Source organism: Cherax quadricarinatus, chromosome 62, assembly GCF_038502225.1.
Source record: "Cherax quadricarinatus isolate ZL_2023a chromosome 62, ASM3850222v1, whole genome shotgun sequence".
Lineage (NCBI taxonomy): Eukaryota > Metazoa > Arthropoda > Malacostraca > Decapoda > Parastacidae > Cherax > Cherax quadricarinatus.
The window spans coordinates 22,681,027-22,695,659 of NC_091353.1; the positions used below are offsets into that span (position 1 = coordinate 22,681,027).

The following is a 14,633-nucleotide window of genomic DNA, read 5'->3' on the forward strand; positions in this document are numbered from 1 at the left end:
CTCTCAATTTCTCTCTCTCAATTTTTCTCTCTCTCAATTTTCTCTCTCTCTCAATCTCTCTCTCTCTCTCTCTCTCTCTCTCCTTTTCTCCCCTCTCTCTCTCAATCTCTCTCTCTCTCTAATTTTTTCTCTCAATTTTCTCTCTCTCTCAATTCTCTCTCAAACTTCCTCTCTCAATTTTTTCTCTCTCAACCTCTCTCTCTCTCAATTTTCTAATCTCAATCTCAAATTTTTTTTTCCCTCTCTCTCTCTCTCTCTCCAGTGAGTACATGTTAAATAAAATGTTCCAGTAATTTAAATACTTTGGCTCTGTTGTTAAAAATTTAATTTTTTTAAGCTCTGATTTCTCCTGCTGAACAGGGCCATCAAACGGGGAAATGATTTGACAAGTTCACTCGATTTTTCCCCGTTTTGAAAGTTCTCATTATCCACCCCATCATCCTCATGGCTGTCATGATTTTTGTCTTATTATTTCTTTGAAAAAGAGACATAATTATTCCCAAATCTGTCCTTTTTCCTTTTTATTCTATTTGGTGACCCCCTTAGTTTTTTATATAGTTTCCTTTTTGGGTTTTTCATTCTATACAGGGGTTCTTCATCAATACGAGAGGCAACAAAAAGAGATATAAAGATGATATAAACATCCATCACCCAAGACAAATCTTGAATGGTCGTCCCTCAACCAGAAGCCCTGCTCCATAGTCCCCACCCATCTTTACATCTCTCTCCCAGATGCTGCCTTTGTATTCGACTAAAAGAAACCCCTTTTATAGATGAAATTTTCAAAAAAAAAAATCTTAACTTTTGGAAGTGTTTTTTCCCCAACTTTTAAAATTTTAACCCCCCCTTTTTATCATAATCACTCTGCACAACCTTGTTGATTCTCTCACACACAGAAACACATGAAGGTTACAAGTTAGAGTACCTGTATATTAATTATGGAGACATGAGGCTTGGGTAGAACTGGTGGGTCCGCTGCCATTCAGGGGGAAAATTGCTGGTGCATTCCCTTGGTCCTTTTCCCCCCCAAACAGGGGGTAGTGATGGCTTTTCCCCCACGGGTCGGGGTAAAATAAATTGGTTTTGGGCTAAGATAACAGACTTCCGTTAGAAATCAGTGGTTTTTCCAAAATTTCTTCTAAAAGACTAATTATCCACATCAAACCAATACTCATTCAAAATTTCTGCTTTCAAATTATTAAAAGGGTAAATTTTCTGAACATTTTTTTATACAAAAAAAAAAAAAAAAGTTGAAGTCACAAAAACATCTTCAAAGATAGATCTTGTCTGAGAGAGGGCATCTCAGTAAACCCTCTTTTAAAATTCCCTTTCAAATCTCTTAAAGTAAAGGACAGGTTCTACCCCCTCTCGTATATATACTGGCCCCCTTCCTTCATGCTTCTGTGGGGACTATTTAAATTTTCCCAAGTCGAAAAACATTTTAATGTCTTTCTTATCCCCAGATTATTGTGTATCTAAATTAATGTTTAAAAACCTTTCCTTTTTAATTCTTATAAATTTTCCTTTTTTTTTAATTGCATACACTGTACTAAAAGAAAAAATTACAACCTCATGTTTCTTAGTGTGGGAATATTTGCCCAGTTATACCATTTTGGGAAGTGCATGATCGCAACGCCAGTCTTCCAAAATGGGGGTACCTTCATCGGGCCCGCCCAAGCTGGGAAAGGACCGGGGTGAGAGGGGAACAGGACATGACCCCAGGCACGGGGTGGGACCACCACTCCGTTTAGTACAATTTTTCCCGGGGTCCCGGTCCCCCCCAACACCTAAAAACCCCAAAAAAATTTGATTTTTTTAATTCCCCCTTTGTAGTCCGGAACCTTCTGGAAGAACGGTGATGGGTGGGGATGTTTAAAAGTTTTTTTTTTGGGTCCCCTATCAAAAGTGAAAAGACAGCGGTTTGTTAAAAAACCTTACAGTGGACCCCGCATCCGTTTTTTAATCCGTGAAAGAGGGCCATTGTTTCAAAATGATCGGTTTTGGGGAATAATTTTCCCCGAAATAATAAATCAAATTAATCCTTGAAAGACCCCCAAAAGTATAAAAAATTTTTTTTTACCACAAAAATTTTAATTTTAATACACACAAACTAAAAAACTGCACAATTACATGACACTTCCTTTAGAAGATCTGGTGATTTGATGGGATGGGAGGAGGGGGGGTTTTAAATTGTTTAAAAAGGGGTCCTTCCATTAAATTTAAAAAGGGTGTGGGGTTTTTTCCCTGGGGTTATTTCCCCTTCTTCTTTTAATGCCACTAGGAAAAGCTTAAAGGTCCTGGATTTTCTTTATTTTTAAACATACCCTGTCCACAGTGGCCTTACCTCTCTTTCCCCTTTTGATTTCCCCAAAAGTGTTTCAAAACATTGTCAGTGTACAGGTTCCAACCACGGTTTGAAATTTCTTTGGGGGGTTTTCATCCATAAAGGTTTTGCACTTAAACCCCTTTTTCAAAATTTCCCCCAACCCTTTGTGGTAAACCCTTCAATTTCTCTCCCCCCTCCTCTGAACCAGTTTCCTTGGTTGGCCTCTTGCTCTTGAAGTTGATCTATAAAAGCTCATCATTAGTTAGTTTTTCCCTTTTTCCCTCCTCACCAACTTTTCCCAAACCATCCCCCACAACCCCAAAAGGTTTTTAAATGCCACAATGGATTCCCCCAAGGCCAAAATCCTCTAAAAGGGTTAGCCTCCCCTTAAAAACCCCTTTTGTCACACATTCGGGCCGGTTTTTTTAACCCAAGTTCAAATTTCATAGTCCTCCCCCCCAAACCCCTTTGGGTTTTACCCCAAAATTGAGGATATTAAAGTGTTCCCAAAACTCTCTGGGGAGTAAATTGAGTTTCGGGGCCCAAAAAAGCACCCTTTCAAACAGGTTTTTTGTGTACATTTTTTGGGTTTGCAATAACCTGTGGTCCATGGGGCAGGGGAGGGGGTGGTATTAGGAGGCAAAACCCCCTTAATGAATTTCATGTCCCCATAAAAAACCCTGCCGTCTGTGGGATGACCCGGGGATTGTCCCAACACCAGGAGGCATTAAGGTTTTAATTTTTTTTCCCGTTTTAATCTTTCCCTTGGGGGGAAATGCCCGGGGTCCAGTCATAAAAAAAAAATCCCAGTGACCCATGCCTTCTGTTTGCCCTCCACAGCCCCAAATTCTCCTGGGGACATTCTTTTTCCTAAAGGGTTAAAAATTTGAGTGATAATAATAAAAAAATTACTTTGCAATCACCAGTGCATTGGGAAAACATCAAAATAAAACCCCTCTTTCATAAACATTTGGGTGCCTTTTCCTCCCCAAAATGTAGGTCCTGTTTTGGGATTTTCTTCCAAAACAGGCCCCCGTTTCATCACAATTAAACACTTTTTCAGGTTTCAGTCCCTTTTTTGTCTATTCTTCTTGTTTTTGCACATTTTTCAGCTGCGTTGTGGTCAAACAGCCTCCCATGCCCTTTTCCCCTATGTATGCCACTCCTGCCAAATTTTCAAACCCCTTTGCTGGCCTTAAATTCCTCCATCAGCACTAGTTGCAGGCATTTTTTAATTAAATCCTCATCCTTCAACCTCTTAGCTTATGATCGCCGGAAAGGGGCTTTCCCCGCTGGGTGTTTTTTTTTCCCCCACCAATAAAGTTTTCAACATCTTCCATCATTCGATCTTTGTTTTTAAAAAAGGGTTTAAAACCCTTTTTAAAACAAACTTCCTTGATTGCCTATCGGGTTTTCCCCCAAAAATTGTGATGGGTTTATTGGGGTTTCTTTAAAACCCAGGAATTCGACGTCCCCACTCCCTTTCCTTAAAATTATCTTTTTTCATCTTATTTGAATTTCCCCCACCCTTATTTTTTAAGGTTGGGACTTTGGCTTTTTTGGGCCCCCGGGGCATTTTTTCAGATAAAATCCCCCAAAACACTGTAATAAAAAAAATATTCGATTGTATGTTTGGGTGTTACAGGGGGGCTCGGGAAAACCCTTTGAGGGGGCACATTTGGGGTGGCTGAGGGGCCTTTGGGGGGTTTTCAGGGGATTGGGGGGGGGGGTTTTTAAAGGGGGTCCCAGGGAAAATTTTTGATTTAAAACAAGCGGTATGCGGATTTCGTTATGTGATCCCGGTATGCGGGGGGTTTACTGTACCAAAATATCCTGCTTTTCCCCATGGTTGGGCTTACAATTTTTGACTTTGTGAAATTAATGTTAGCTGTATGCTTGACAACATTTTTCAGGGGCAGGTGTGCTTTCCAGTGGCTCCTTATTGGTGGGAAAATCTGGCCCCCCAATTTAACTCATGTCTGTACTGAATCATCCTTCAGTAATAAAGTCTAAGAACTGCCCAAACTTTTTTTTTCGGGGACCCCCTCCCTTGGCATCCCTAACGTTTAAAAATCCCGGGTCCCTTTTTTCGCCAAAAATTTTTTCCTGTAGCTCAAAAAACCCTCACCGGGTGTTTGTCGAGGCCCCCGGCAATGTCGCCCTTAGCCTCCCCTTGCCCGGGTGTTTTTTCCAGCCAGCCTCAGCTTTAAAATCAAAACCCCAAACGGAAAATTTTTTATTATTACAGTGTTTTTTGGGGATTTTATCTGCAAAAAAAAGTAAATGATTTAAAAGCTAAAAATTTAAACCCCCCAGCAATAAGGGTGAAATTCTATAGAGGTGAAGAAAGAGAAATTTATAAGTAGGAAAAGTGGAGTGCGTGTCGCCCCACCTGGCCGGGGTTTTCAAAAACCCAAACAACCATAAATGCTATTGTGGGGGAACAGAAATCAAAAGCTGTTTTTTTTGCCAAAAGGTTTTTAAATGTGTTTTGAAACAGAGATCGCAAGTGATGGGAAAATGGTTAGAAAACCTTATTTTGTGGAAAAATGGCAGCTACAAGGAAAAAAGGGGTCTCTCAACGTCATAAAACGAAAAAACAGGAAGTTGCATGAAATTTAAATTAAAAAAGCCTGCCCTAGTGATATTGATGAAAATTTTTGGAAAAAAAGGTTTTTTGAAAGAAATTTTAAAGCGAAATGGCTAACCCAATGGAAAAAAGGTGGTTTGGTGCCATTAAACAAAGCGGGTGGGAAAAAATGTGCAGGGAAATTGGGGTACCCGGGCATGAAGGACTGGAAAAACCGAACCAAATGAATTTGATGGCGGCCTGTTTTTGGGAAAAAAATGGAAAAACACCCACATTACTGAAAAGGGGGAAAAGGGGCCCCCCGGGGCGGGGAGCCTATGAAAAAAGGGGGGCTTTCTTTGTTGAAAGTTCCAATCTACTGGGAAAATTTGAAAATGGGAAAAAAAAAGTGTTTCCCCTGAAACTTTTCCCCGGGCCCTTCGGGCAAAAATTTCCCCCCAGGAAAAAATTTGTGTGTGCTTGGGGGCAAAAAATAGGGATGGTCACTAATTTTTCTATGACTGGGTTCACCGGCCCTTTTCCCCTTTGGATTCCTAACTGGAAAATTGGGGGCAAATGCCCCCCAAATTTTTAAAAATGCCCCCGGATCCCCAAGGGGTGGCGGGGAAAACCCCCTTTTTGGGGATGAAGGGAAATTTTTAAGGGGAAGTTTTTTCCTCCTAAAACCACTCCTCTCCCGCGCCCTGGGCCAGCAGGTTTTGAAACTTAAAACTAAAAAAGTTTTTTTAAAAAGGTGCTTGGAAAAAAAAAACCCCCTGGTTTTTGGGGGGGCCTTTAAAAACCAAGTCCTTTTGGTAACGGGGAAGGGTCAAAGGGAAATTTGATTTTGTTGGAAGACGGGGAATTTGAAAAAATTTTAAAGGGTTTTTGAAACCCTAAAGGGAATGCCATGAAACCAGGGATTAAAATGGGGTTGATTGTGGGGGGGATGGGAAGAGGGGTGGAGGGGAAAAAAATTTTTTGATAATTTTAAAAAAGAGGCCGACCAAAGGGAAACGGTTCAGAAGGAAAGGAAAAGAAGAAGGCCTACTAAAAATTAAAAAACTTAAAGTCAATGCAAACCTTCATGGATGAAAAACACCCCACACCTTTGCAAACCCTGTTGGGCCCCGTACACGCAATGTTGTGAAACACTTTAGGAAGTCATAAAGGGCGGGGGCAGGCCCTATGGACAGATATGTTGTGAGAAAATCCCTGACTCTGAAGCTGGTCCCATCATTAAAAGAAAAAGGGAAAAAACCCCAGAAAAGGACCTCAAGTCTTAAAAGGATTCCCCCTTCTAAACACTAACACTCTCTCTCCCCTCTTCCCCTCCCATCAATCATCAAGATTTTAATGGTAAGTTCATGTAACTTTTGCCCTTTTTTATTTGTGTGTATTAAAAATTAACATTTTATGGTAAATTTTTTTTTTTTACTTTTTGGGGTCTTGCGGTTAATTTATTTCCATTATTTTTTGGAAAATTATTGATACCCCATCATTTCCATAACAATGACCCTCTTGCAGTTAAAATCCTTTTGGGGCCCCCTTTTTTATAGACTGTACATTTATTATGGAAAAAATTATATTCATTTACTCTTAATACTGGTATTTATTACAGTCCTTATTTTATTTACTTTCTCAATGACAGTAGTTATTTATTTACTTATTTATCATACAGCCTCTCTCACTTATGATGGAGTTCTGTTTCTAAGACCACGTTGGTAAGGAACTGCATAAGCTAAGCAAGGAGCATACTATACAGTGGAACCTCAAATTTCAAACTTAATCCGTTCCATGAGCTAGTTCTAAATTCGAAAAGTTTGAAAAGTGAAGCAATATTTCCCATAAGAAATAATGGAAATACAATTAATCCATTCCCAGAAACCCAAAAATATTCACAAAAAAAAAAATTACATTTTATAGTGATTAATTATAGTTTACATACACACAACAAATATAGTGTACAATTATTAATAAATTTAAACAAACACATCAAATAACATTTTACTTACCTTTATTGAAGATTGGTGATGGCATCTGGAAGATAGGGAGGAGGAGAGAGTGGTGGTTAGTGTTTGAAGGAGAATCCTCCATGAGGACATTAGGTATCAAAGCCCTCTCTGGGTTACTTTCCTTCTTTGTCTGTTAATGCCACTAGGACCAGCTTGAGATCACTGGACCTCTGTCTCAAAAAATAACTATCCACAGACTTCTGTTTCTGGTGCCTCTTTAAGTTTTCCCCTAAAATGGGACATGGTTCTGTCATTGAACTTCTTGCAAAGATGGCTTTTCCCAGCTTGCTCAGGGTGGTACTTCTGCACAAATATTTGGACATCATTCCACTTGCTTTCAAATCTCTTAATCTTTGAAGAAGGCACCTCATCCACTCCCTCTTCCTCCGCCTCTGAAGCAAGGTCCTCAGCTGTGGTCTGATGCTGTTCCAGATAAAAGCTCTTCCAGCCCTTGAGTGGTTAGCTCTTCCATGTGGTCCTCCACATCCTCGCCACTAGCCTCCAGCCCCAGGGTGTTCCCCAATGCCACAATAGAGTCCACAACAGGCAAAGGGTCAGCTGGGTCAGGGACAGAGGTCAGGGTCAGCCTCAAACCCTTCTTTTGGATACAATCTGGCCAATTGTCCCCAAGAAGGTTCGAAGTCCTGGAAGTCACTCCCTCCCAAGCCTTACCTATAAGGCTTATGGAGCTTAGATATTGGATTGATTCCCCCAGAACTCTCTTTAGGGTCAATTTAATGTCTTGTTTGTCCCATACATCTGGCAAGCTCAACAAGTCTCACACCACTCTCATACTTCTGTATTATTTCCTTCTTCATCTATGGTGTTTCTCACTTTCTTTACCACAGGGTGTACCACTAGCAAGTTTCTTTGGGCCCATGGTAACTTATTTCAGTCCCACAAACACTAAACACAATGAAATAATCGTAAAATGTTTGAATGAGTGCAGGTTAGTGTTCACTCAAGCATCAACAAAACCAGACTGGCTCACAGCGCCTGGCGGAGGCGCGAGACAGGGCGGGCTGGCAACAGGCCCAGTACCAGCGGTTGAAAAAAGCGGCGGTTCGATAATGGGGACAAAGTTGGCTTGAAAAAACATCGATTCTCGAAGAGTTCGATAAGTAATATGTTGAAATTTGAGGTTCCACTGTAATAGTAAGCGGGTTTGTGTCACCCATCTCTGATATAGTTTTAACGTCATCTTTGCACCATTTATAACATTTTTAGTATAATTTTAAATGTTCATACAATAGTGTACTGTACATAGTAATAAACAGAATAAGAAAATCAGCTCTAATAAACATCATTTAGGTATGCATGCTGGTCAGAGAACCCATCGTAAGTCTGGTTGTCAGTAAATGAGTACATCACTAAGTGGTAAGTAGGTAGTAGACTGCCGGTATAATCTCGGCCTGGGCCTTTTCAAGAGGTGGCCGGCCTTGACTCCTGTCATGGAAATGTCTCAGACCAATGTCTGCCATGGGAGGAGGTACTCGTACCTCCTCATCTGGGACGAGCTGTCCTCCTGTCATTCCCCACTCCACAGGGCTTGGAGGGAGAAGCTAGGCACCTTGGGCTGCCACAAACCCCACCCACACTGGGCTCAAAGGGCATGGCAGCTACATAGCAGCAGACAATGTCAGGAGGTGCAAAGGCAGCAAGCACTACAGAATCCTTTTAGTCACCCCAGCTTTGGGCTGTAACCGAAGCACTGGGAAGCTCAAGAATGCCTCTTGCTGTGTGTGTTGCTGCTGCTACTCACTTGTCTGTTGCACTCTCTGTCATCACTAAGAGAGGAGAGGCTGTATTTATATTCGACATACGATATTTTTAGTTTACAATGGGTTCATCCATATGTAACCCCATCGTATGTCAAGTATCACCTGTAAACATCATCAACTGTTCAACACCAAGGTAGGATAACCAAAGAAGAAACCACAGTCACCATCACTCTTTCAACTGCTATCTATACACGAGTAAAATACTGCAACTGCTTGGCCAACTAGGCTGTTCCTAACAGCAACTTCACCCTATGTATATTAATTTGCTTGACACTGTGTCTACTTAAAAATTTATTAGCATCCACTGGTTTAACATGGTATACAACTGACAGTATAACAATATACCTGTGACTGGTCTAACATGGTCTACAACTGATAGTATAACAATATACCTGTGACTGGTCTAACATGGTCTACAACTGATAGTATAACAATATACCTGTGACTAGTCTTGAGTGTTTCCCTGTAGGAATAAGACATGTATGCAACAAGACAGACAGACAGGCACACACATGCCTGCCCATGCACAAGCACAAAAAAAAAAAAAATAGAAAACCAAGGTTCAAGTTAGACAACCCACAACAGTGATAAAAATCGCACTTACCCATGCCACCATGATAAACAAGCATGATCTGATCTTCAAATCCAGCTAAACACACAACTGGTCCAGGGATAGCCAGGATGTCTCTTTGGATGCCTGACGTGGAGAAGATGCGCAGGTTCCTTCGATCGGTAGCAACGGCAAGCCAGCCAGATCCCAGACACACAGCCTGGATGTCTTCCTCAGGCAAATCAACATACCACTCCTTGTTGGTACCCCAGCCAGAGAAGTGGTGCACTACCAGTTTACTAGGCGACACATTAAATTTGAATAACTTAGTTCAAAATTCAAAAAACATCATTTACATAAATTAGAAATAATAATAATAACAATAGGAGTCAGAGGTTTCAGATTACTAAAGATAAATCACTAGCAAGAGTAGTCAAGGACTCCCGGGTCACCTTCCACACAACCTAAAGATGTATTCCAGAGAATGCCATACCTCCAACTAGGCCACCACAGATGTTGCAGAAAAAGCTATACAAACTGACTTTATATCCACAATGTGTACATTTAACAGAAACAGGGAACAGTGGAGAACCCTTAATTCTGATTTTGAACATAATGGTACATCAAACTCTTACAAAGATCCTATATAGAGTGCAATTTCTTTTTGTAAATGCAACTGCAAAGAGCACATCTAAAACCGAATACCACACAGGCCTGTCAATGCACTTATTAAATTTTGAATTTAATTCAACAGTTCATATCATAAAGGACTTTCCGCGTGTTTGGCATATACAGTTTCAATTGTTTAAAAAAACTGTGCTATATACAGAAGCTATATAAGAGAGCTCAATATAAATTAAAATTGCCCAATATATACATTAGGTTATTTAAGTAGCAGCAGAGAGTGACACCTGGTGGGAGACAGACATCTGTGGGTACCACAGGAGAGCAATGATAAATGACTACATCAAGACTCTTAAGTGCAGAACCATACTCTAGCTTGGAGTTTACAACACATGGCAATAGTCTTGTGCTCATACGTCAAGATTAACCAAGCAGGTGAGGCGGTGGAAGGAGAGTCAGACCACAAGGAAAGACAACTCTATACTCATCATGTGCACATTTCATCATTAACCAACTGACTCCTAATATTTCTTTCTCTAATTTCATACCTTCATTAACAAAAAAGTACAGCTTCTCCTCACTTAGCGATGTACTCGTTTACCGACGACTCGGACTTACGACGGGCTCTCTGACCAGTGTGCATACCTAAATAATGTACATTAAAGCTGATTTCCTCTAGCCTGCTTATTACAATATACAGTACACTGCTGCATAAACATTTAAAAATATACCAGAAATGTTATAAATCATGCATAGGTGACATGAAAACAATATCAAAGATGACTGACACAAATCCACTACCATCATAATATGCTTCTCATTTAGTGACGAATTCATTTACCAACATGGTCTTAGGAATGGAACCCCGTCAGTTAGCAAGGAGAGGCTGTTTATGTTAAATCAATCCACACCCTTTCACTAACTTTTTTTAATATGCTGGCCATTTCCCACCAAGGCAGGATGACCCAGAAAAGAAGAAATTCTTTCATCACTCAATTTATCACTGTCTTGCCAGAGGCATGTCAATACTACAGTTCAAAAACTGCAAAATATCTCTATATTTTTTTTTTTTTTTTCCAACAAGTCGGCCGTCTCCCACCGAGGCAGGGTGACCCCAAAAAAAAAAGAAAAAATCCCCAAAAAGAAAATACTTTCATCATCATTCAACACTTTCACCACACTCGCACATTATCACTGTTTTTGCAGAGGTGCTCAGAATACAACAGTCTAGAAGCATACACATATAAAGATACACAACATATCCCTCCAAACTGCCAATATCCCAAACCCCTCCTTTAAAGTGCAGGCATTGTACTTCCCATTTCCAGGACTCAAGTCCGACTATATGAAAATAACCGGTTTCCCTGAATCCCTTCACTAAATATTACCCTGCTCACACTCCAACAGATCGTCAGGTCCCAAGTACCATTCGTCTCCATTCACTCCTATCTAACACGCTCACGCACGCTTGCTGGAAGTCCAAGCCCCTTGCCCACAAAACCTCCTTTACCCCCTCTCTCCAACCCTTTCGAGGACGACCCCTACCCCACCTTCCTTCCCCTATAGATTTATATGCTTTCCATGTCATTCTACTTTGATCCATTCTCTCTAAATGACCAAACCACCTCAACAACCCCTCTTCTGCCCTCTGACTAATACTTTTATTAACTCCACACCTTCTCCTAATTTCCACACTCCGAATTTTCTGCATAATATTTACACCACACATTGCCCTTAAACAGGACATCTCCACTGCCTCCAACTGTCTCCTCGCTGCTGCATTTACCACCCAAGCTTCACACCCATATAAGAGTGTTGGTACTACTATACTTTCATACATTCCCTTCTTTGCCTCCATAGATAACGTTTTTTGACTCCACATATACCTCAATGCACCACTCACCTTTTTTCCCTCATCAATTCTATGATTAACCTCATCCTTCATAAACCCATCCGCCGACACGTCAACTCCCAAGTATCTGAAAACATTCACTTCTTCCATACTCCTCCCCAATTTGATATCCAATTTTTCTTTATCTAAATCATTTGACACCCTCATCACCTTACTCTTTTCTATGTTCACTTTCAACTTTCTACCTTTACACACATTCCCAAACTCATCCACTAACCTTTGCAATTTTTCTTTAGAATCTCCCATAAGCACAGTATCATCAGCAAAAAGTAACTGTGTCAATTCCCATTTTGAATTTGATTCCCCAAAATCTATATATCATTTTATAATATAATTTGTGGAACCCTAGGTAGTAGGCTGGTAGACAGCAACCACCCAGGGAGGTACTACTGTCGTGCCAAGTGAGTGTAAAATGGAAACCTAAATTGTTTCACATGATAGAAAGATTGATGGTGTCTTTTCTATCTCATAAACATGCAGGATAACAGATATATCTTGCTACTCCTACTTACACTTAGGTCACACTATACATGCATGTACATGTATACATATTTACACACCCATCTGCATAGTTCTTGTTCTTTATTTCCATTTATCTCCATGGGGAAGTGGAACAGAATTCTTCCTTCCTTAAGCCATGTGTGTCGTATGAGGCGACTAAAATGCCAGGAGCAAGGGGCTAGTAACCCCTTCTCCTATATAAATTACTAAATTTAAAAAGGAAAACTTTAATTTTTCTTTTTAAGTCACCTGCCTTGCTGGAATATGGCTGATTCCATAAAAAAAAAAAAGAAAAGTGGGAAACGCTAAACCTATATGCCATACAACGCCTGGGAAACGATACAAGGAATAGGAGAGTAGCTCCATTTCCTTGGATTGAGTCCCCACTGGCACCAAGGCACATCTATCAAGGCACCTGAATGTCACATTTATTAGAAAGTTGCAAACACACACAGTTTTCTATTAATAGTACTGTCTTAAATGGGTGTATTCCTAAATGTGTATTACACTGGCCAGTTGGACACATATTGGACGAGTGACATCCTTTGTGTACTCTGGAATATCGGAAAAAATTTAACATTTCTCCTACTTTCAGTCCTGAAAACAATCCAAGTCACCCCTATTTCTGTAATGTATCTTTCATTCTATCAAACGAAACCAAGAAACTGAGACTATCCTAAAAAGAATCGCGGTTACTAGGGAACCAAAGTAGAAAAAGTGTTATGCTCAGATTTCGCACACAAGGCAGGAAAAAAGATCTAATAATTTCATCTATTAACCCTTTCAGGGTCCGTCCCATAGATCTACGGCTTTGCGTTCAGTGTCCAAACCGTAGATCTACGTCATGAGCTCAGCTCACTCTGATAAACTGTGAGTGGTACACTTGGGCCTAGATATGAGAGAATACATCTCTGTGGTATGTGTTCACCATATAAAACAAATCCTGCAGCACACTGTGTATAATGAGAGAAAAAAACTGAAACCAAGATTTTCGATTAAAACAGCAACTTTGCAGTGTTTTTTCGTATGTTTTTTATAGTTGTATTTGCAATTTCTTTTTCTCATTTGATAGAATGGAAGACATATTACAGAAATAGAGATGATTTTGATTGGTTTTAGCACTGGAAATGGCTTGAAACTGAGCTCAAAGTAGCGGAAATGTTAAATTTTTGTCGATGTTCAAAAGTAAACAAACGACCTCACACGTCTAATACACGCCAGCTGGTGGATCTAATACACATTCACAAATGTGGTGATGATATTTATACAATTATTACAATATTGCATAACAGTAAATCTTCTATTTTTTGGTGTGAATAAAAATTCATTATGTAAATAAAAAATAAAAATGGGATTTATTTGTAAAGCCTCAAAACGTAACTAATGAACCGAGGAAATGTTAGTTTAGTGCCAGGAATGCCTACATTGTTTATTCTGGATGCTATTTTGAAATTGGAATATTTTGAACTTTGTGTTAAATTGGCCAAATTACCAATTTCCAATCACTATTTTGTAGTTGAAACAGTTGACTTGGCGATTTCTTGTGCTCAATCGATAGAATAGAAGTAATACTAGTAAAATAGCTAAGAATTTGGTTGACTGGAATGATGTAATTGGCCTAAAATGGAAGTCAAAGTCGGCAAAATCGCCGATTTGTAAATATCGCTGACACATCAAAATTCGCGAGAGCATAATTTCGTCAGTTTTCCATCAAATTTCGTACTTTTGTTTTATTACCTTCGCAAAAAGATTCTCTACCATTTCATAAGAAAAAATAACATTTTTTTTTTTTTGAAAATTCTTGGACACTGGGGCACCACTTCAGATTTGGGCCTTGGACCCTGAAGGGGTTAAAGCAAAAAAAGATAAATACATAAATGAGTCTCACGAGAAAACGACAGAACCTCCTGTAGAGTGAGAAAACTAAAACTTGAGAATAATGACAAAATTCACCAGTGCTTTGTATGGGATGGACAAATTCTAGTAAGAAAAACAAATGTAGGCCGTGTGTACTACATTACAAATGAAAATGAACTAGCAAACTTCCTTCATGATGCAAACATTACAGAGTCTGACTGATATTAGTGACCATATCCTTACTACGTTAGTGTATGTTATTATGTCATTATTGAACAAATCCCTGTACTATCACCTCTTAGACAGTATTTACTACCTCATTATCCCAGGTGTCCCACACAGTTCTTTGTGTGACCCAATTTGTGTTATCTTCCCTGATTCCCAATTCACAATTTATTATTTGTTAATAGGATACTTACTCTTAAATAATATCTGTATTACCTTTTTCTTTCCTACTTAAGCACTTGTTAAAATTCTCTTATAATCATACCTAATTTT

General features: G+C 39.6%; 1 protein-coding gene across 1 annotated transcript in view; it reads right to left on the reverse strand.

Moving 5' to 3' along the window:
* Positions 1-14,633, reverse strand: part of Ctf4 (Chromosome transmission fidelity 4) — a 242,784-nt gene that overhangs the window by 108,289 nt on the left and 119,862 nt on the right. Inside the window, 5 exon segments of the mRNA XM_070098498.1 lie at positions 926-979; positions 981-1,060; positions 1,571-1,638; positions 1,640-1,787; positions 9,296-9,540. Of these exon segments, the coding sequence (XP_069954599.1) occupies positions 926-979; positions 981-1,060; positions 1,571-1,638; positions 1,640-1,787; positions 9,296-9,540 (595 nt within the window).